This window comes from Lissotriton helveticus, chromosome 4_1, assembly GCF_964261635.1.
Source record: "Lissotriton helveticus chromosome 4_1, aLisHel1.1, whole genome shotgun sequence".
NCBI classification, from domain to species: Eukaryota; Metazoa; Chordata; class Amphibia; order Caudata; family Salamandridae; genus Lissotriton; species Lissotriton helveticus.
In genome coordinates this window covers 1,029,218,600-1,029,243,286 of record NC_136063.1, presented here as the reverse complement: position 1 = coordinate 1,029,243,286, position 24,687 = coordinate 1,029,218,600, and the positions used below count along the sequence as shown (strand labels likewise).

Genomic DNA, 24,687 nt, shown 5'->3' with positions numbered 1-24,687 from the left:
GAATAAAAGGGGTAAGCATAAAGGTCTATACCTCTCAAAGTCCAAAGGAAAAGTGGCGATACTAGATTTGATCTGATGTGCGAGACGTCCTCGTACGCCCGAGTCGATTCCCAAATCGACTCGGACGTACGACGACCCTCCGTGAACTTCAACCGGATGGTGAAACTTGGAAATATTTAGACGCCGACCTATCAGTGTGCGTTTTAGGTGTCGGCTGACACCTCCCGCAATACTGCCTCCAGAGGATACCAATCATCGAGCATTCCTCTCCGAATGGCTGTCCCCGCCCCACCCCCTGTCCTGATGAAGACCCGCACTGGATGCAAATAATATCCAGCACCATCCCCTAGGGTCGAAACGTCGACGTTATTGTCTCCACCAGTCAATACAATCCGCTAAACCGAACTGGAAAGGAAATTCCATGCTAGCGTGATATGCTTGTAAAATTGGATCTGTCCATCAAGAAAGTGCTTGCAATTGTTTATGTCCACATGTCTTTGTTATCACTTTTTGTACAGCACTACAGTCACTAATCACTTAAAGTCACTCAAGACACACTTGAGCATTGTACAATCTTTGTTTATGTATCTGGTCACTTGACAGCTAATTTAAAGTCCTGTATAGTAAAGATACTATTTACTGTCAAAGAAAGGGCTGAGTTTACTATTATTTTGGTGTGTTGCTCATAAATGTTTCCCGAGTATTCATTACCGTGTACAAATTAGTTGGCAAACACTACAGAACCATTTCTCTTTGCTGTATAATTTAACCAGGTTCTGCGGATTGTGGGGGGAGAATTGTTTTTTTCCCTCACAGATGGGTCGGAGCTTTCAACGTCTTCTCCTGGGTACATGGAAGACGAATCAGGGACTGATGATTCTTCAACTAACATAAGCCGGGATACGGTAGCTACCCTAAAACACAGATCAAAAGCTAGGGGGAAAAGTCAGGGATTGGATAGTAATGTTGAAACCACTCATAAACTAAAATGGGATTATTCTGCCACAAGTCAGGTTTACAGCAAAGGTTCGTTAGGCCAGACCCAAATGTCATCGAGTGCTTCTCCTGCCTCTAATGCTGTTCCTTCGATGGTGTTAATTTAAGCTACTCTCAAACAAATGCAAGGGGAAGCTCGCCAAGGACATCACAGAGCACACCAGGATACAAAGAAAGTACAGGGCTCGTCAGGAAGGTGAGCAAAATGTGCTCAGAAATCCAAGAGAGGGTATCACAGGGCGAGAAAAGAACAGCCACTCTCGAGGGTGAACTAGGAAAGATACAGGAACATAAGGACTTCCAGGAGAAACAGGCAGGCGACATGATGTGGATACTTGAAGACTTTGAAAATCGCCAGCGCCAAAACAACTTACAATTTCTAGGGATTGCGGAAAATAGCGGAGGCAGCGATGTAAGAACTTTTATGGTAAATCTACTGAAAGGAGCCTTCCCCGAGTTGTCAAACTGGAATTTGGACACTGAGATTCAGCGGGCTTATCGCCTCTCACTGACCCTGAGGAAAAAATACCACGGCAGGGCAATCTGAATGGCCCAGAGCAATCCTAGTTTTCTTTGGGAATTTCCTCCTTTGGCAGTCCATCTAAGATAAGGCAAGACTGGACGCAAAAAGATCTCATAATGGTCACACTTTCTTCGCAAGCCCACACTTTTGCCACACTAGGGTGGAAAGGCGGTGGAGATTATATCAACTAATCTCTCCATTTCAGGCACTTGGCGCCGAAGCCTTATGCTGAACCCTGCACGCATTAAAATTATACACAGAGGAAAAGTCAGGGTGCTGACATCAGAAATGTAGGCTCAAGTGTACCTGAAGGAGCTACAGGAGACAAGAGGACAGGGGGCGGCTGGGGCAACAGAAAAATAAAGTGGGCTGTTTTCGACACTCAGAGACTAGGTGATGAGGGTACACATGTGGGTATTATCTGAGGAAAATGGAATGTGGGAAGGGTGAAATAATATTCCGTAGAAAATAGCAGGAAATAGCAGAAAATAGCAGAAAATATGGGGTGTGTGTTTTTGTTTTGTCTTTTCCTGAATTATTACTACGCACTCGCTTTGAATTTCACAAGTGGGTGCAGACGGTATACCATCGTGAAGCTGATTAATGTACTGGAGCGGGGGGATTGGGCATGGGGGCATCTGGGGCGGCCATACAGGCGACATCACATGGGTCCCATTGTGACTCATTTGCTCCATTTTGGGGGGTTCGGGCGGGGATAGGGTGGAGGGAGAGCAGGGGGAGGGAGGGCTTGGAGGGTGTTACTGGGAGAGGGAGGGGAGGAAAACAAGAGGGGGAAATTGGTTCATGGGGATCATAGGGGATATAATCCAGTTGTAAACAACACAGGTATGAAACAAATGGAATGAATGTCAACTCGGGGAGATATAAAACTAGGGAACACTTTTCTGAACATCACATGATGGAAATACGAATATAATCAATTAATGCATGCGGTTTGATTAATCCAAATAAAAGGCAAAGGATTGCAATAGAATTGAAAAGGCTTAGGGCTGATATCTTGTGCCTACAGGAGATACACATTGAGGGTTCCAGGGCTAAACTAATGGAGCAGCATGGCTATAATTTAGTTGTGAATACACTGCAGGGGGCCAGAAGCCCAGGGGCTGCTATATTGTCATGGAGGAGTTATGTAAAATGGAACAATTGGCAGGCTGACAAACTTGGACGATGGGTGATGGTAGAAGGCTGCTGCCGTGAAGCTAGTTTCACCCTCTGCTCAGTATATGGATCTCCAAGTGTATGACCCGGAGGTCTTACTGAAGGTGAACTCAGAGCTGGATTCACGAGGAACACCAGTCATACTATGTGGTGACGTAAACATTTATGGATTGGGCATTAGATGGGATAGGGGTACCCGCAAATATACAGGCCATAAAAATAAGGCTTGCAGGGCCTGCTGTCATTGATCCAAGATAACGGCCTGGCAGATATATGGGCCCTGACCAGAGCCTCTGATCCTGGGAGCACATACGACTCCGCATCGCACAAACTTGTAGCACAACTTGACTATGTTTTTACCTCATCCCATTTGGCAATAGATTGTACTATAGAAAAGTACCCCAGAGTGTTCTCAGACCACAACCCCTTAGTATTAACCCTTAAACTCAGGGGGGTAGAGAATGGGAAAAAAACACCTTGGACATTTGAGAGAGTTCTGTTAAAGGACCCAGGCTATATTGTACATATGAATATCTGGATCAAGGTATTTTTGGAAACAAATAGGGACAGTACAAGCAGTGGGGTGGTGTGGGATGCATTTAAAGCTGGGGTTAGAGGCGAGATACTTAGTTATAGTGCCAGAAAGAGGAAAAACGAAATAGAGCGAGTTAACACACTGTATGAAGGGATGGCTGTTTAGAAGAGGAGTTTACTAGGGCAAAAGTACAAGGTGCCTCATTAGAAGTTTTGACACATAAAATTGTGGTGACTAAAGCTGCGATTGGGGAAATCTCTTTGACTAAGGCGGCTGAAAAAAATATTGCATGGTGCGAGGGGGCTATGAACTCACCGAGCAAGTAGGGCACATGCTGGCAGTTTGGACAAGACACAAAAGGGTGATGGGGAGATAGTGGAGATACAGGACAAAGACGGGAATGTGATCAAAGAAGCTATTGCCGTAAAAGAAGTATTTCATAAAATATTATAGTGATCTGGACCAGGAGGAAAGTGAGCTGTCCCGTCACTCAGTTAGTGAATATCTGAATGATATTCAAATAGAGCAATTTGCCACTCAGGTTATAGACCTTATGGAAATGATCGTATCAGGGGAGGAAATATATAATGCCCGGATGAGTCTTCCATCAGGTAAGGCGGTGGGGCTAGATCAGATTCCCTTGGAGTTTTACAAAAAATGTTTCCATTTACTTAAAAGGGACATGATAGGAATGTTTAGACAAGCGCAAGGTGGGATTTCAATACCAGAGTCCTGAGCTCAGGCGGAATAGTCGTTTTCCTTTTAAATGCTAAACCCCTGATAAAACCTGGATCATATAGACCCATCACTCTTATGAACAGTGACTCCACATTTTTTTCCAAAATATTTGCCACTCATTTAAGTTCTTTCATTAGTAATGTAATCCACCCATGCCAGCATCGGTTCATACTCGGAAGGGGAAGCACTGTACATGTTCGTAGGGTAATAACACTCTTCGATGCAGCAGCAGTCTCAGGAGACCCTATAGTACTCATTTTACTCCTGGGACTACTTGTGGGGCTCCCTCAAGCGACACAGGCTAAGAAAAGGATTTATAAAGGCAATTTGGGGTCTATACAATAGTCTGGTGGCTTACGTTAGAGTAAATGGGGAGTATACGGAACCAATACAGATTTCATGAGGAACCCGATATGGGTGTCCCTGCTCTCCCTTACTTTTCGCCATATATATTGACCCTATGATACAAAGAATAAAAGGAAATTGCGCAATCAAAACAAATGAGATTTCAGGAGCGGGAGAAAAAATCCTAGCTTACGCGGATGACTTGGCAGTTGTTACAGCAGATGCCCAAACTGCAGTTAATGAAATAGGAAAAGAAGCAGCAGCATTTGGGCTGATCTCAGGGTATAAACCCAACCAGCCGAAAACCAAAATTGTTGTCAATAGTGTGTCTGCCTTTGGGGATACAAGGGTCACAAATATGGCTACATAACTGGGGGTAAAAATAACATGTGTTCGGCATTCATGCAGTGTGCACATGAATGAAGGTTTCTTCCCACAACAGTGGCATACTACTTTGTCTGCTTATTGACCAGTAACTCACAGAACTCGAAGTTCATTATGGCTATAAAATCCTTTGTGGAATAATGATCTATCATTCACTTTGACACATCTATTTTATTCCTGTGTCTGGCTAGACACCTGGTTTTACCCTGATGAAGCAAGTAACAGGGTGAAACACATTGGCTGCATCTATCTATGCTTGGTGAATAAAGAACCAATTAAACAATCACAGAATCAACTAAAAATATTTCTTTGACTCCTTCTTGATGTATTAAATTCTAATTCTACATGCAAATTTTGTTTTGTTGCCTCTCATTCTTGTTTCTATGTATCTAATTAATAACCATTCAGTAGCTGTCCATCCCAGATGGGCAATAGGAGCTTGAAATAAGAAAAAAGGACACTTCTAGCAGAGCAGCAAACAGGTCCCCTAGCTTCAAATGCTTGTAAATATGTAGTGCTAAATGCACATATGCATTGGGTAGTTGTGATGTGTAAGGACGGAGCCAAAATTACACTACTCCACTTATTTTATTTGTTTCTAAAGACAGATCGAGTGATTTGTCAGATTGCAGAGCCCTACTCAATTGCTGCTTAAGTTCTCTCAACTCGTACTGAGACCAGGCTAGCCAAGTTAATATCTGATTTTGAAAGATTCTTCATCACAACCAACTTGGAAATAAATGTATTGAAGTGCACGATCTTGGTGGTAGGACCATGTAAAGAGTGAAACAAATAACAATTCTCTTGAAAGTGGTTCCATCAAATTCAAAAACCTAAAATGCTCACCCATAGTTCTTCATAGGTCTGGGCACCTTGAGTAAGAAAATTGTGGAATGTACGATTTAGGCTTCCCTGATAGCTTACAATGAAAATCCTTTGACTGCAGGACTCTCGTGGCTCAGCAACTGTGGGGTGTTGGTCCTTGCATGAAATCTCTTGATAAATTAATCTCTTTATTTCCCATGTTTACTTCCACCTTATCCTCCCATACCAGAATTGGCATACTAGTTATTTGGTCACCTTGCTTCCTTATGCCTACTACTGCATTGTTTTCATCTCTCAACGATCACTGATGGGCCCCTCTTAAACATGCAAACAGGTATTGTTAGGTAGGTCTTAAGCAGCGAATCACCCTGGGATTCAGCACATTGCAATTGTGTACTACTCTTTCCAACTCCTAGACCTGTGGCATTTCCATTATGGTACGTGCAAAGGTAATAGAAGGTTAGTGGGATTAGAATAATGGGGCTGAGTTGTCAAGTCCAAACTAGAATTCCACCGTATACTCAAGTATGAGAAAGACTCGCGTTACCAATAAGCTACGTAGATGGTGTGAACCATATTTAGAAATCATGTTCTAACCAGTTATGTTCAATGTAGGTTAGGTGTACTCTCACCTCGGGGATTACAGAGTTTATAGAGAAATCATTAGCAGTAACCGGTCTCAAGCCTCTGTCCTTGTAGAAATAAGTTAACAGAGATAGTAATACATTTTATATTCTTCTATACATTTTACAAGAATACAATAAAACATTGTTTTCCCCTTTTTAGGGTCACCTATATAAGGAGAGTAACCAACTCAGTTACATTTTGCAACTCAGCTGACAACAATATTGTCTTTTTTAACTAGGCTTAACTCCAACAGACTTCACTGTCCACCCACCTTAGATTTATAGCGATTTAGGCCACCAACCTTCCAGAGTTGGATGCAAGAGTTAAATGAATTGTAATCTTGTTCATATTTGTGTCAAGAGAAAATGTTTACCTCATGTCAGGTATGTTCTTTGTTTTGTGAGGGTAGTTTTATCATTTGTCCTGTATTCAGCAACCGTAATCTCAAGTTTTGGTATGCGCCTCATTTAATTCTGCTCTTGCCGAAATACTGCTTTTAACTACGTTTTTAAAAATGAATGTGTTACCTGTGGTGTGAGATGTTCCTGTTTTCCGCTGCTGCTGTGTTGGTGCTGTTATACAGGGAGTTTTATCATGTGTTGTTTAAGGAGCAGGATGAACATGCTTTAGATAGTTGATGGTACTTTTTCTCAGCATGAAATAATAGGGGAAACAAGTTTGTTAGTAATATCACTCAATCCAATTGTGGTTCTCTAGAGCCAAGAATAATCACAGACAACTGAATAAAGTTAGCTATTTTATTATAAAGCCAAAAACAAAAACAAAATATAGATGTAGAAATACATTGGGACCAATACAAAACCAAATCTCAAAATAAAGTTTCGGCAATGCAGCATACATAAGACGATTAATTCAAGAATCAGGATACAAAAAATGAGTGAACAAGAATCCAAGTTCCCCTGCATCGAAGATTCATGAAAATCAAGCATTAATCTGTCCATACACTAGCACTAACATGAGATTCCTAGTTAAGCATTTTGCAGTTATGGTTTCAGCATATGGAGTCTTCCTTTAGAAGTCTCTCTACTTCTATTGTGTCAAGTAGCATGAAGCTACTGAGTCAGAGCTCGTTGTAAGATGCTCTATCTCCAAAGGGCTGAGAAGAAGTGATCTCTTTCCCTACTTACAATAGTCCCAATATCTCAGGTATCTTCCTAGGATGCATTTCAGGTCACGCCATCCTATGAAGCCACATTCTTGTAGGTATTTTTCCTTGAGATGACGGTTTAGGATGATGACCTTGATTCCCACTCCCTCTCTATTGAGAAAGTACAACAGTTCTCCTTATCGGCATTAGCTCCCAAAGTAACCTCTTCTCTCCTTGCCTAACTACAACAAAGACATTTTTCTAGCTAACAAAGGCAGGGGCATATCACCAATGAGGCGATAAAAAATTATCGCTGCTTTTGTATCCGTTTTCGGACGAAAAGCGATGATAATTATATCGCCTAATCAGCAAGGTCACGCTATCTTGTGAAACCTTGCATTAGTGCCTGTTTTCTGAACGCCCAGTTTTGCATCTCTAATGAGATGCAAAGTAGGCGTTCCAGCCCTGACATAACTGGAGAAATGTTGCTAAGCGACATTTCTCCAATTATCAATGGGCACGCTAACCTGCAGAGCGACAGGGAAAGTAGCGATAAACTCTGTTATCGCTACTATTCTTACGCCTGCTTCAAGACTGACTAAGCCATGATATCCTATGTAAGGTGGATATCATGTATGCCTTGCCCTATCATCAAGCTAATGCCAAACTTTGTGAGATTATCGCTGGATTTCCAGCGATAATCTCACATTTGGCAGTTAGAGCTTGGAATATTATCGCTTTTGAGATAAGGGTTGCTAATAGCACGCTTTCTTAGCGATAATATTCCACGTTACCCGGAGATAATTATCCTAGTGCTAAGTGCGCTTAGCGATAATTATCGCCGGTCCTTGATGATATGCCCCGCACTTTTTCCACCTGCAACATAAATGTGAGAAAGAACAGAATCTAACATGCACACAGAATTCAAATATTATTTTCTAATGCAAGAGCTTCCACGGGAAAGGCATTTCAGGCCTACAATATTCAGCTAACATAAGAGAAATGAGCATGAGCTTACAAAGTTACATAGAAATTAAGACATATACAGTTAATATTTTCAACTACTTATACAATGATATGATTAAAAAACACATTTAATAATAAAACAATTGTCAGTTGCACAACAGTGTTAGTGCTCTCTGCTATTTACATTTTAATTTTCTACAGAATTCTTCATATATTCTACGTTTTGACCTACACACGTGACATTCATATTATTACATTACAAGATCCTAACACTCAGGTTAACACTACAAAAGATTATATGCGGATGCAGTCTACGCATGTGATTATAATGCATCCCTACAATGAAAATTGGATTTTGTGCTACATCATTGTCTTGAGTGGCTTTTTTTCCTGATTGACATGACTAGAGGTGCCACTTTTAATTCAGGCTGTGCCCTACTCGCTCGACTGCAGAGCTGAGAATGCACCAGAAAGATACGGCTTCTCAGGGGAGGCATAACAAGGAGAAATATCTTTATTTCTCCTCATTACTTCCTAGAAAGAGTAATACACCTGTTAGGATATTTTTGTGCAGGAAAGCAACCCTTTCTGCACAAAACCAATCCTGCATACAACGCAGGCACTCTATTCTTGCACCATGCTGCAAGGGTGCCTGCGTTGGTGCTAGGCAGCTCATTGTGCACCAGCACTGGGAAAAGGACAGGAATGCACCATATTGTAATAAATGCAGTGCATTCTTGCCCATTCCTTGTCAGACGGAGCAGGAAGGTGACTTGCTGCACTGTGTTACATTACATTTTCATAAGTATGCCCCATAGTTTGAAAGAAGGAGCGTGGCTATCCAAGTTACTGGAGGGTTGTAGTACTATTTTATATTTAAATATTGCTAAAGCTGGAAACCACTTTCGCCAGTTCCCGTGTAGGGCCTAATATTGCCTACAAGGTCCAACAGGCCTTGTGAACAGCTCAATGAATTGTGGCCCACATTTACAAAAAGTTTGCTCTGAATTTGCATCACAAAACCATCACCGGTGCAAAATTATTTTTTTTAAATTTAGATTCCATTGCAAAACATGTTTTGTGCTGGAAAGTTCCTTAAAAGTAACGGGAATCAAGTCAAAGCGCTGCTTTGGGTTACTCTTCATCATAGGGGCGTTCAGTGGATGGTACATGGGCATTCTCATGCAACCACTATTGTTTTTGAGACAAAATCATGTCTTCTAACAATAGTAGACAGGGTTCTGCGCCAATAAATAATGCCACTTTGAAGTAGACGTTAAAAGGAGAAATGCTTAATTTCTCCTAATTTTTCCCACTTTGCATGTGTGGTGCAGACTACAGCACACATTCAAAGTGGTAAAAGTTTAAAAATGTATTCAGGCAAAGTATTTTGTACTGGAAGGGTACCCTTCTAGATATATACTATGCTAGGCATCACGCACACACACTTGCACTACTGTTCAAAGGTATGTGCGTGGCACTAGACTGCATGATTCTGCACCCACACTCGGTAGAGAGCAGGATAGTGCCATATCTCTGTAGATATGGCGCCTTCCTGCTCCCTCCCTATCACGCAATGCAGTATAGCACTTTGGGTGGTTCCTTGCATTCTGTGACATTTTTCTAAATCTGGACCTTTGTATCCTATGCTCTAATTCCAGAGGAATCAAAAGCACTTTTGACCTGTTTTATGTGTTGTGTTTCAGCACATTCTGGCTATGAGGGGAGGTCAATGTTGAGTTAGGTAACTGGCTGAAAAGTAGTGACTGCTGTCTACAGCTGCACATTTAAACATTGATGTACAATGTTATCCAGTGAAAAGAATTAAGTAGCACTGTAATATCGTACAATATCTTGAGTCTTCATTTCAGCTACAGCTGATGTTGTTTCGATAGAACGTCACAAAAGTCTGAACTGCTGTACAAAGGTTTGTTAAAGGGATGGAGGGGAACAACTTTCAGCAGTAGGTGCAGCCCATAAGATGCTGTATGGGGCTGCTTAGCCATGATTGAGGCAGAGCCCAGAAAGACTGACAGAAAAAGTCATAATTCTATGTTAATGATTTTTTTTAATGAGATTTTCTTTTAATTCCACTGTCCCTTGCTTCTGGCATAAAGTTATTACTTTACAAAGAAATTCATGAAGAAAAAAAGACAATAGATAAAAAAATAAAAATGGTCATGGTGAGCTGCACTATGCATCATCTACAAAATTTATTTTATTTTATTTTAACGACTTATAAAGCGCCTGGTGACCCGAGGGCATCCCCGCGCTATGAGGAGTGTTATCCAGATGAGGGGAAGAAATGAGGGGGATGAAGTTATTTAGGGAATAGAAGGGTTTTCAATTTTTTCCTGAAAGCCAAATAATTGGATTCCAATCTAAGGGTACGTGGGAGGGAGTTCCATCCAGTGGAGGCTTTCACGGAGAAGCGTCGACCTCCCGTACGTGTCTTTCTAAATTTGGGAATGTTGGCTAGGTGCTCATTCTCGGACCGCAGGGATCTAGGTGCTTTATAGGGAGTGACCAGCTCGCTGAGGATCGAAGGGCCACCTCCATTGATCAATTTGTATGCCGTGCACATGGCTTTGAATTCCACCCTTTGGCGCACAGGGAGCCAGTGCAAGGCCCTGATGGCAGGTTTCGCTGACACTCTGGATGGAAGGTTCATGAGTAAACGGGCTGCTGCATTCTGTGTTCGTTGAAGTTTAGTCAGTGTGGCCTCCGGGGCTCCCAGGTAGACCATGTTACTGTAGTCCAATCTTGACAGTATGAGCCCTTGGACTAGTAGTTTCCTGGAGGCAGGGGGGAGTAGGGGGAGAATCTTGCGGGTGGTGCGCATAAGCCCAAAACAGGTTCCTGCAGTTTTGGCCGCTTGCGTCTTCATTGAAAGCTCGGGTTCTAGCCATACTCCTAGGGTCTTTATTTCATGTTGCGGGGTGGGTATTTCCCCGAACACGTCTGGCCAGACCGCTGGGGGGATGGTCACCCATTGCTTTCCCATGAGCATCACTTCGGTTTTTGACCCGTTAAGTTTTAAAGATGAGTCACACATCCAACCGTGGATTTCCGTAAGGCAATGCAGGCACAAACACATTTTCTAATAAATTTCTTCAAATATTCCTCTGTAGTAATAATTGAGACGGCCTAAAACCAATTAGTAGTGAATTAAATGTTAGACTTGAGTTCAGATAATAATCACCTATAATTAGCCCTGTAGAGAATGTTACCAAGGGATGTGATAATTGATAAGAACATTTGCACCTACTTAATTCAAAAATAGAATACTTTTGTTGATAAGGCAAAGACAGCACATACATATTTTATCGCAAGGTGTAAATGTTATCCATTTATTTAAGGATTCTAGTTGGCATAATCTTTCTTCATGTTGAGTAGTGAGAGTCAGTTGTATTGGGATGAGGTATTTACGCAGTTATGCCGAAAGTGAGGTTTTCAAAAATGCGTTCTTTTCTTTCCTGCTCTGGCGCTGTTGCAGTTTAGTGAATATGTAATCCCCAATTGCCCATTGGTATTTGCATTAACAACCTATGAACTAAAGTGTTTGCCAACCCGCTCTGGCTAGAGAACATCTTTAACCCCTTCCATGCTGGTGACGGAACCGCTCCGTCACCAGCCTCGATCGCGCTGTGCTGGTGACAGAGCGGTACCGTCACGGCCCACTCGGCGCGCCTGCACGGCGCTGATTTTGTGCCTGCACGTTCTATTGAGCGGGCGGGGTCATGACGGAACCGCTCCGTCACAAGCACAGCGCGCCCGAGGCTCGTGACGGAGCGGTTCCGTCACGAGCATGGGAGCGCCGTACGGCCCCCCTCCACCTAGAGCTGCGGCGGAATTGCCGCCGCAGCAAAGGGGTTAAGGGTGATTAGGCATGGATGTATAACAAAGATTGAAGAGTATGTAATCACAAAGGCCCTCAGTATGAGTGATCTGGTAAATGGGTTGTATGTTACCCACTTGCAGACCCACCAATACTGGGGAACTGTTACCTCCCGGGAGTGGGAAAACTCTGGTTCATTACGAATTGAGCTCTGAGAGTCCACTAAGAAATGAAAAATCAATGGGAGAATAGTTAATTCCGATTCCCCCAGTAATTCCTTCATATGGGAAAGCAGGCAAAATCTCCAGGTAAAAGTTAAGTGATCTGCAGTGTTTCTGTTGTTTTAATGCCGCTTCAAACATAAATGATAGATGGCTCATTAGGCAATTTAATCTAAGCTTTATTCGGTATGCACAAATAACCATAAAAGCATTAGGCTCGTTAGTCAAATGGAAGGTTTGTTTCTTTGTGACATCTTTGTTGTAAGATATAATTATTTTAACTTATTTTTTTCATTTATGTATTTCATATGCAGGAACCAGACAGGCAGTACATGCACATTGGAACAATGCTGGAATTTGCTTTTGCGCTGGTTGCAAAGCTGGATGTGATAAACAAGCATTCATTCAATGACTTCATGCTTCGAGTAGGTATGTATGGAACCATATCTTCAAGACAAAGGTATGTCTCTCAGTGAAAAAACATAAGGCAGCTATAGAGCAAGATCCACAGCAAACTTAAGATGTCCTTTGTCAGGTGGGAGTAGCTCATCTGGTTTTGATTATCATTTTACATTCTGACACTTGGGATCTTTTCTTAATAATGGACAATGCAAAGTTACTAAGCAATTCTTTGCATTGGTAAACTACTGCCAAATGACAGAGGTTAAACTAGAATCCATGCATGTGTCCCCATAAAAAGACATGAATTGATAAATACTATTTAATTAATGATACTACTCATCTCGTATTTGTATTTTTTTAAGATAGACCATGTTTTAATACATCTATAAACATTATTTTTTAAAAGGAAAAGAAGGGAAAATCCATCTTATGGATTTTGGAGTTAATATATTATTCTATGGAAAATAAGGGAGACTTCTGAAACAATGTAAAAAAGAGCTTGATTCAGAGAGTGCCATCTTTGAAAGCTGGATAATTACTCCTATTTTTTGGATAACATTTCTGACTTGAAAATGAATCTCAGACAGGCACCTACATAACATTCATCCTATACATAATGTTGCCCGTATTATGTCTAATGCTCTAGGTTTAGACTTTCCACCCTGCCTGCCCTGGCTGTATTCATCATGTTTCAAGCACAGAGTGCTCCACAAGATAACAACTGACAAAACTCCTGTTTTTCCCCTGTGAATGATGACGCTTCCTTGAGGGATGACAAGGTGGATACTGATTTGAATCTATCAGGTATTAACCTAACAGACGACACCCTTGCCTGGTACATGTTTAGTTACCGAATTCTTACGATCAGGGAATAATACTGCTGATAACACTTGTCCTAGTAGCTCGCAAAATAATTTGTCATCCTTCAGTAACACCAGTTTCAACTCAAATGAAGGCTATAAAATTGCAACATGGAATGTGGGTGGACTAGCAAATAGTTTGGGTGGTATATACGAAGAGAGAGGGACTCGGGGTGCATAAAGAACCAGCATACATGCTCTGATTAGCTAATCATGATCATTGGGGTATGCAATTCCTAGTAAGTACAATTAGTCTGCTCAGGTCAGTAAAGTTCCACAGAGTCTGTAGGGAGCATAACTCTGTAGGAACAAAGGCCCTCACACACCTAGGTAGGTGTCATGTTTCATAATAGGGCTTTTGCTCCACGTCGGGCCAGTGCTGCAATGCCCGGCGCGGGCACCCTCAATGGGGGATCTTTACCGGAGATCTTTTTATAAGCCATCTGGTGAAATGTGAGTGTGTGGGTAAATTAAGATTGGAGGAGTTAAAGTAAATATATGAAAGAGTAGGATAAAAATAGGACAGGGGCCCTACAGAAATATTTTAATGATTGAGTCCTACTGCTTATCTTAAAATATGTGGTGCTACCTACTAGAAGTGACTATAAGGTAGCTGAATGTCAACATGTTTCAAGCCTAATTCAGTCATGTGAATGATCTAGCAGCTTTACTTCAATACCATAAAAACCTAATCTACACAGTGACTAGGGTTTCAATATATGAATTCCTTTGTGTTACTCCCAGCCACCTATACCTTTCCATGTATCACTATAAGTAAATCAATTTTTGAAAAAAGCTGTAGTGCAAACAAAATGATGACATCGTCAATTTCACTATTATCAAAAATGGACAATTGAGACACCAAAGCATGCTCACATGTTCATGCTCACACTCTGTATCCTATGTATTTAAAAGTGCATTTCACCAATACCACATGGAAGATTAAACATATCTTGAAATTCCAACACACTCTGCTGATCAGTAAGGACACTAACCCACTGGTGGTATACATCAGGACTCCTTGAGTATTTTGCTTGGTGACATGCAAAGCAATGGAGGCAAAAATAACACTAGACACACAACATCGCTCTAGGATTTGTTGCAGTTTTACATAGCATGAACTTGACCAAAAAAGTTTTGGAGTATTTTACACGACTACCAGTTACATTACACAAGGGCACGTTCATTTTTAAGCACAGGGAGATTAAGTAATTTGTCCAGAACAGGATGTTGAGCTGATGCCAAGACTGGATCCTGGGGTGAGGTGATGCTCTCTTCCTACCCCCACATTGGGGGAACTCATGTCAACGCACATTGGTACCTCGTCAGGTTGCTTTGGCTTCTGGGTAACAGCAACAAGGGACACCCATGGGGTAGTCACGGAAACTATCTCCATTATCCCTGATGCCTCTAGCTTCTCCAGCTCCTTTTCTACCTTAGACCTCAGATGAAAGGTGATTTGCCTGTGTCACAAGGCTACCAGCTGTACCTATCGGTCCATGTGCAACTTTATCTCTTTCACTTTGGGGAACTCTGCCAAGACGTGTGATACTCCTTCCTGGTGGACTCCAAATGTGAAAGTAACTGTTCACAGTGCTTCAGAGGTCAGGCATCCCAGTAGCATGCCATGTCCTTCCTCTGTGACATTGATTAGTGAGTCTATGGAGTGACTGGTGTTCAGAATTTTCCTCCAATGAGTAGAGGCTTGTCTTGTCCATACGTGAACACTGTAATAACTGTTTTCTGGAGGGAGAGCATAGACTGTAGAGTCTGGTATGCTTCTGATGATAGTAGATTGATGGACGCCCCTGGGTCAGAATTTGGTGTACTCCAACATGTATCTGACATTGTGGTAAGTGGTGCTGTGATTGCAAGGCAGTGCCTATCATGAAAACAGAGTGGTCAGTGTGTTCTGTATCTTCATCGTCATTTATGTTACAGTCGGGCTCCTGTATTTCAGACATGGCATTGACAGAGGTGTGTGGCGCCTTCCCTTTGTTTGATCAACAGACGTTTGTGAAGTGATTATACCTCTGGCACCCTGCACACGTATTGCCTTCTAACTATGGGCTAATAAAATCTCAGAAAACAACTTTTTGTCACCTAAAAGTGCTAGGACTTGCTGTTGATGGCTCAAGAAACCTGGAATATTAGGAGTTAATGGCCAGATGTACATACATTTAGAATAGGGATTTTCAAATATTACTTTTTTCCTGGGATTCAGTCGCAAAGCACCATAATGAATTGCTGTATGGCAGAGATGCCCTAAACACACCACTTCCAAATAGCGATTCTTTATAATTTCCTAAATTCATTTAGGGCCATATGTATCAACAAATTTCCCCATAGACACAGAATGGGCAAAACCCTTTGATACATCTGAATTGATAACATGTTAACAAATCGCTAAATGGGTTTAGTACATTTGTACAATCCAGTCAATGGTCACAAAAACTGTACATTAGTTAATTGCAGGCTATGCAACTGCAAAATAGATTTGTACATCTGACTCTCAGCCATTTGCCATACATAAACATCAATAGCTTTCGTGTGACCCTAGGTGATTGCTTATATCTGAAGCCAGTTGGGCATTTACACAACCGAAATCAGCATCCTGAGACTTGTAAGCCCACACCTTTGACCTTGAAAAATAGCTCCAAGCCCAAGCATGCAAATTGGACTCCACAACCGGAAATGGCAGATTGTGTGATTCTCACAACACAAGGAGGGAGGTACCCTTGGGACCGTTTAAGGGACCGGGTAGAAAGTATACAAAAACAAGCAAAAGTCCCTACTTGGTGGGGATATACCCTGGGGCGTAGAATAACCTAGCCAAAAGGCTTTAAGGGTTATCTATGCTCACACAACTAGAAATATATCAACATAACATCATTTTATCATACTAATAGCGGCCAATAGTCAGTGTAGGGACCCTATCTATATGAACACACAACAGTTAAAAGACTGCAATCATTACCAGTGAAAAATCAACAATTTATTAAAAGGTCATACATAATCATTTGCATCACAAAAACATTGCACAATAAAATACACAATTAAAAAAACCAAAGGTCGACGCGGCGTTTCGGTGTCTTTTGTTGATGACGACACCTTCTTCAGGACAGGTTTTTTGTTAAAAATATCTAAAAGGTAAAGTTACAGAAAACAAATAATCAATAGGGGCCTATTATACACTGACTGTTAGGCTTAAGCTAGGTGTCACATCTGCTTTATGCGCCAATCCATTATTTAGCATTGTAAGATTATTACATAGCAGTTAACTATCTACTATCCATTCGGACATTTTTAACCTTATGCTTTGTAATTAGCTAATACATATCTACAATCGTTGTACCTTTATACCAACTGTCTTGTACAGAAATGCAGAAATTCTTTTCTATACATTGGTTACTTGTCAACGTAACAGGATACATAACAGTAGTTACAGCATTTGAAGACATTAATTGTAGCTTTTTAAAAAGATAAAAATAAAAAAGACCTACGCTGACTTCCAACTGTTATCCAAGCACTCTTCAGATTTAAGATGTATTTACATTGCATAAAAGGCCTTGTTCCTTTTCTTTTCTTAACAAGGATGTAATCATTCTGTCAACTCACAATCTGTGTTTTAGAATAACCACCTTTTGGATATATGACCTACCTCAACATTTAAGGGAGATATGAAGCATATGTGCTCTCTTAAAGATGCAGATTTATTCTATCTTTATTCTGCCATCTGCGAACTTTTCTTCATTGGCGGAATTATGTCAAATAGTTAATCCACCTGGAGAGTAAATAGCAAGATTCAAATGTACCCCGCTTTGTTTTAAGACTAATCCTGCTTTAATTATAGATTAGTCTTCCCATCAAAACGCTCATTACCTGAATATAAAATTTCATATATATGGTCTTTGCTGTATCTGGGGCGACCACCGTCTGTCTTTTAGGCTTTAACCACACGTAACTGAAAAGGGACAGAAATACATAGCAGTCTTGGTAAACAATACAAAACGATGGAGAACCTCAGCCTTTTATTATAAGGATCAATGAATTTATTGAAGAACCGACTCTACCTTTTATAGTGGCATCTGTACAGCGCTCCAATTATTCATTTGTAGGTAAGGCGTACGTTTTCTACTTTCCGTTTCCGTCTACCAGCTTGTTTTGTCCTTCATTTGGAGGTGTCTTAAGTTGCACTTTTTGTTTTATTTACACCTAAAAGAACAACGGATCATAGGTATACTATTGTCTTCCCTCGTGTATCTGGCATCATACACGACAGTCATAGATGTGGAGCGTATTATTCGCAAAAACTCTCCTCACTGTTATATGCATGCAATTCTTTTCATAATTGGGGCGGCTTGTCCTCACTTATTTTATGGACTATTTTTGGAGACAAGCTAGCAAGCAGGATTAGTCTTAAAACAAAGCGGGGTACATTTGAATCTTGCTATTTACTCTCCAGGTGGATTAACTATTTGACATAATTCCGCCAATGAAGAAAAGTTCGCAGATGGCAGAATAAAGATAGAATAAATCTGCATCTTTAAGAGAGCACATATGCTTCATATCTCCCTTAAATGTTGAGGTAGGTCATATATCCAAAAGGTGGTTATTCTAAAACACAGATTGTGAGTTGACAGAATGATTACATCCTTGTTAAGAAAAGAAAAGGAACAAGGCCTTTTATGCAATGTAAATACATCTTAAATCTGAAGAGTGCTTGGATAACAGTTGGAAGTCAGCGTAGGTCTTTTTTATTTTTATCTTTTTAAAAAGCTACAATTAATGTCTTCAAATGCTGTAACTACTGTTATGTATCCTGTTACGTTGACAAGTAACCAATGTATAGAAAAGAATTTCTGCATTTCTGTACAAGACAGTTGGTATAAAGGTACAACGATTGTAGATATGTATTAGCTAATTACAAAGCATAAGGTTAAAAATGTCCGAATGGATAGTAGATAGTTAACTGCTATGTAATAATCTTACAATGCTAAATAATGGATTGGCGCATAAAGCAGATGTGACACCTAGCTTAAGCCTAACAGTCAGTGTATAATAGGCCCCTATTGATTATTTGTTTTCTGTAACTTTACCTTTTAGATATTTTTAACAAAAAACCTGTCCTGAAGAAGGTGTCGTCATCAACAAAAGACACCGAAACGCCGCGTCGACCTTTGGTTTTTTTAATTGTGTATTTTATTGTGCAATGTTTTTGTGATGAAAATGATTATGTATGACCTTTTAATAAATTGTTGATTTTTCACTGGTAATGATTACAGTCTTTTAACTGTTGTGTGTTCATATAGATAGGGTCCCTACACTGACTATTGGCCGCTATTAGTATGATAAAATGATGTTATGTTGATATATTTCTAGTTGTGTGAGCATAGATAACCCTTAAAGCCTTTTGGCTAGGTTATTCTACGCCCCAGGGTATATCCCCACCAAGTAGGGACTTTTGCTTGTTTTTGTAGATTGTGTGATTCATCACACAACAGCTATGCAAAATCCCTAAAAGTGGTATAATGTTGGAGGTAACAGCTTCATATTGGTGGTAACAGCTGCACAACATACACATTTGATGGCATTCACAACTATGGATTGGTTATATGTTGCATGTGTGTAGCTTACATCATGGTACTTGTATTCTTTGCATTCTGGTAAAAGTGCAGTATTAAACTCACAGAAACTGATTACTTTTGTGTGGTATGTTCCCTCAGTTGATAATAGCTAAGGGGCTTTTTAAGGAAAAAACTCCCAGAATGTGAAAGTCATTCGTTTTTTTTCCATTATTTAGTCACAAACTCCCATTATGCTAGTTTGTTTTTGAAAAATAAAAAACCTGTTAAAGATTTGGTGAGGGAAGGGTAGTGCCGTGAGGGAATTCAGTGGAAAAAAGGGTAAACAGTAACACAGTTCTTATTGGTCAAGCAGAGAAAATGCAAAAATCAAAATTTCTCTATACAGTCTTACAATGGTCCCATGGAATCAGGGCCACATGAGAAAATAGCAAATGTCACATCACATCTTATACATCAAAGACTTTGAAAAGCTACCATCAAGAAGAAACTTGAGAAACTGGCACGAGATCTACGTTTTTACGACAAAAAAAAGACTTATCCGTACCTACAAGAAGACTATTACCGGCAAGACCCACAAGGTCGTTTCATCAAGCCGGGGACGGGGAGGCTTCATGGGCAAACGGAATTTTACAACATTCTCCGATTCATCATACAGCTCTGGTGAGGATTCCGAACAGGCTGGTCCTAGTAGATTGTACGGTCATCAAGAGTCCTACGACCCATCGTACCCACAAAATCCTTTTTTAGGTCAGGGGGGATGGAGACCACCTCGAGGCCGAGGCAACAATTGGAACAGAGGCACTGGCAGGGGCCAACAGAATTCGGGAACAGAATGGGATACTGGGAGAGGGAGAGGAATGAAGCAGGTCCGGTTCCCTCCAGAGGAACACGGGGAGAGGTCAACCCGTCGAAAGAACTACAGGTGGTAAAACCTGCGAATACACCAGTAATTAACATCTCATCTTATGTTCTAAATGATGATGAAGTTAAAGTGCTCAGCCGAGGTCTATCATATGTACCCACTGCAATACCCAACGTGTTTCTTCAGGAAAATTAGACTTCATTACTTCTTCAAAAATAAACCGCAACACACAAACTCATCTACCACTGGCCTCCGAATACCATCGACCTTTGTCCCTCCTACCTATGCCATGACCCAAAGGATTTTGGCTTTTGAGAGTATTGTCCTGCGGGATGTGAAAAAGATCCTCAACGAGAAGAAATACATCAAATTTAATATCAGCAAGGCAGAGAAGCTGGCACTGTCATCCTTAAAAAATAACAAGGGTGTCATTGTCAAACCGGCTGACAAGGGTGGTGCAATCATTGTGCAGGACGTTGACAAATACACAGATGAAATTTTGAGACAGCTTGGAGATGGAGTCAGCTATAAGAAACTGGCTGGTGATCCCTCAAAAGAGCTTGCATCTGAAATCCTTAAAGTAACCAAAGATGGTTTAGATCAAGGGTTTGTGTCCGAACAGTAATTTCAGTATCTCAATAAAAAAAAAAAACTCACCTTCCCACCATATATACACTACTCAAAGTGCACAAGGACATGCAAAACCCCCCGGGCCGACCAATAGTATCTGGGTGTGGCTCGATACTTGAACCACTGTGCCAGTATATCGATTTTTTTCTGAAACCACTGGCTGAACAAACGGAGACGTATCTACGTGATACGACCCACACCATCAATATAACGGACGGACGTCCTTTTAATTCCAATGAAGAACTCTTGGCAACATGTGATATTGTTTCCCTCTACACGAGCATCCACCAGGAAGAAGCTTTGGTGGTTGTTGCCATGGCTTTGGATAGACGTGAGGCACCGGTGCGTGTGCCTACCACATTCATCGTTTTGCTTCTGAAAATTGCAATGATGAGAAACTTTTTGTGTTCAAAAATTGTTTCTACCTTCAAACCAAGGGGGTAGCGATGGGGGCTGCATACGCCCCTGATTTGGCAATTTTTTTTATGTCAACTTTCGAAGAGACTTTTATTCTTAACAACTCCAATCCTTTCAAGGCACACATACAACTGTGGATAAGGTATAGTGACGATATCCTCTTTGTTTGGATGGGCACTGAAACCGAAATAATGGAATTCTACACCTGGCTCAATATGAAATCCAAGGACATCCAATTCACCATCAAATTTGACAAAAATAAAATAGATTTCCTGGATCTCTCCATTTTCTGTGAAGATGAAGCATTACACACTACCCTCTACAGAAAACCTGCTGAGCGCAACTCATTACTGCAGTATTACAGTCACCATTCCCGAGGCCTTAGGGACAATTTGCCCTTTGGCCAGTTTTTAAGGATTTGCCGCAATTGCAGCAAGAAGGAGGATTACATGGAGCAATCTGAGAATTTAATGAATCGCCTCATTGAATGGGGCTATCCCAAGCGTCTTATCAAAAAATCCCCGAAAAAGAGCGTGGTTTAACCCGCGTGAATCTCTGCTTCAACCCAGTGCAAGCAATAATGAGGCTGACGGACGCCTGATATGTGTGACTACGTACTCCACTAAGAGTAATGCAATTAAAAAAGTCATCAACAAGCATTGGGACATGATTTCGGATGATTTAGATAGCAACAGCTTACCTTTGCATTCCTTTAGAAAGGCAAAGAACATCCGTGAACATTTGGTTTGTTCATTTTTGGACTCAACGACTGTACCCACCCTCACCTCCCTTTGGAACTTGCCACCTGTTGTGGGGCACTTTAGATGTGGCAATTGCAAGGCCTGTCCATCGGCTATTCAAACTAAGCAATTCCGTTTCAAACATCACTGCATCAGTCTTAAATCACACACTAACTGCAATACCACGGATGTGGTATAATGTGTAGTATGCCCGTGTGATTTAATATATGTTGGCCAAACCCAACAACGTGTCAAAGTTCGGTTTCTACAGCACTGCAGCCGCATTAGGTGTAAAGTGGTTTGTGCGCTGATGGTTGAGCACTGTACCAAGGTTAACCACCAATCAGAAAGTTTAAAGTGGACTGTATTGGAACATGTCACACTAGGCCCTAGGGGTGGTAGTATAGCTCCCATCCTTAATATCAGAGAACTGAAATGGATTGATTACTTTGATTCTGTGCATAAAGGTCTTAATGAATTCGAGAACAGTTTCGCACAACTTGCCACCCTGTAATTCCTCTTCGCTATAACCTTTTTTCTGGCTTTGCACTTTCTCAACAACTATCTGTGAACTTGTGTGTTTTACCACCATGTCGGGTAGCTACATACACGCAGCTCTTACCAACTTCATTTGCTGCCTAATGAGAATGAAATGTGTCTTACCACCTTGTTGGGTAGGTGCACACATGTTTGTGACTGTATTTACATGTATATATGTAATTTTGTTTAGACACATGTTTGTTAATAAGCAGAATTACCTGTGAAGTCCCCAGATGTTTTCATGTTTGTAACGTAGCACTCCTATGGCAAGTATCCAACTCTGCCACAGTCCGGTTTTTCCATTCACTAGCCCTAAAACTGCATTTACTATGCTGATCATTCGGTACATGATCCTCCCGTGGTGGTTGCGGTCACTAGGCAACCATGCCACGACATGGACGCTTAGTCTTTCTTTTCTTTCTTTCCAACGCGGTAAATGCGTGGCCGCGCCCCCCATTTTCACTTCCTGGTTGCGGGACCGTAGCAAAACAGTTGTTTGCTTTTCCCGATCGTGATTTTTCCATGTGAAATACCTATTGGATAGGTGAGTCGATATCGAGTCTGTCACATTAACCCTCCTATCCACCGGGTTACGGGATCAGTCACTAATCCTAACCCCTCTCCCTTAGGTACCGTCCTTCTTGTGTCCACCGAGTCCCAGACTTACCCCGATCAAGAACACGAGCGGTCCGTGCTTCCCCTTTGTTTCCAATCGCGACTTTGGCGTGTTTTGGATGGTGAGCCATTACTAAGTGGTTTTTGAACCCCCTGTATCTCTGTTTAAGAATTTGGTGATTGACAAGTCCCAAGCACTAATACTAGTCCGTTCCTTTTCCAGACTTCGATCTCCAATAATACCTAGTTTCTGATGCACGATCATTGAGGAAAAATATGCATACTTGTATATATCTTTCTAATTGTATGCAATTTCCTGTAAACCGAGTGTTATTATTTTTAAACGGCCGCCGATCGCTTAGAGGGACGCTTAATCAGAGCACGCTGTCTATGACGCACATACTACCTTTTATCTCATCCATGTGAATTACAAATATTCTTTTTAACAACAACGTGGCTTGGGTTAGATCCCGCTAGCCTCCTGGTGTGTTGGCCCTAGTATGGTATGATGAACCTTGAGTGTCTTGCCTCGTGTATGTTTTTAATGTGATGCCCAAGCAGGCCTTTGCTGCTATGGCTTTGTAGGGATCTCTCATTGACCCTTAACCCTGAATAGTTTTCTCATTCCCTTTTACCCTAGGAGGTCTGCCCACTGCCCCCACTGTCCTGAAGAAGACCCGCGCTGTAAGGGCAAGCATCCCTATATGATATTGGGTCGAAACGTAGACTCCTTCCGTGTCCCCTATCAACTCCCATCACCAGCAAGAACTGTACAGCTATATGGGTTGTTTGATGTATAAGATGTGTAATGACATTTGCTATTTTCTCATGTGGCCCTGATTCCATGGGACCATTGTAAGACTGTATAGAGACATTTTGATTTTGGCATTTTCTCTGCTTGACCAATAAGAACTGTGTTACTGTTTACCCTTTTTTCCACTGAATTCCCTCACGGCACTACCCTTCCCTCACTTCTCCATTATATGTGGGCTTAAATAACTTGAAACGCTTACGAGTATTGCTGTATTCTATATAATCTTTGACTTAAGTTCGTGTGAGTACTTTGTGAATAAAAACATGGTACTTTAAATGTGTTTTCTTCCTTTTGATTCCATGCTTCAATATTTTCTACTAATTTATATCTGTCCTTTTAAGTCCGGGACCCCCTGTCCATAATACTCAACTACCCAGGTCCCTTTGACTTCATTTGGGTGTAACCCTGTTTACTACAACAAAGATTTGGTGGACAGCCTTCAAGACCAACAGCAGACATCAACCTAACTTTTTAGCAACATTTTGCCCTGCTCATGCCCTGCTCTGTGGGGGAACATCCTTTACAACGCAACTTTTACAACGAAGTACCTTTACGACGCAACCATTACAACGCAACTTTTACAACGTCTTGCGCTGGGGGGCGCTCTAGGATAGGGAATAGTTTCCAACACCTTCCCTACTATCCACGGGGACTGGAGTTGGAATAGTAAATTAAACTATTCACCATCCAGCGCCCCCCAACGCAAGTCGTTGTAATGACTTGCGTTGTAAAACTTGCATCGTAAAGGCATGCGTTGTAATAGCATGCGTTGTAACGTCATACATCCTGCTCTGTGAGGCATGCTGCATTCGAATATTAACTTGAAGCCTCGCCCACTCTCCGCCCATATTTGTCATTGGCTTGTTTCATTGTCCTTTGTAAATGCTGGCTTCTGATTCTTTAATAGGTTTGTTAGTCCCGCCTTGTCTTCATT

At 41.3% G+C, this 24,687-nt stretch overlaps 1 protein-coding gene across 2 annotated transcripts in view; it reads left to right on the top strand.

Annotated features, from left to right (window-relative positions):
• ADCY2 (adenylate cyclase 2) overlaps positions 1 to 24,687 on the top strand; it is a 1,840,236-nt gene that overhangs the window by 1,695,018 nt on the left and 120,531 nt on the right. For both annotated transcript variants that reach the window (XM_078687629.1, XM_078687630.1), the window contains exon 20: positions 12,600 to 12,714. In XM_078687629.1, coding sequence (XP_078543755.1) covers positions 12,600 to 12,714 — 115 coding nt within the window. The remainder of the gene's footprint in view (positions 1 to 12,599; positions 12,715 to 24,687) is intronic.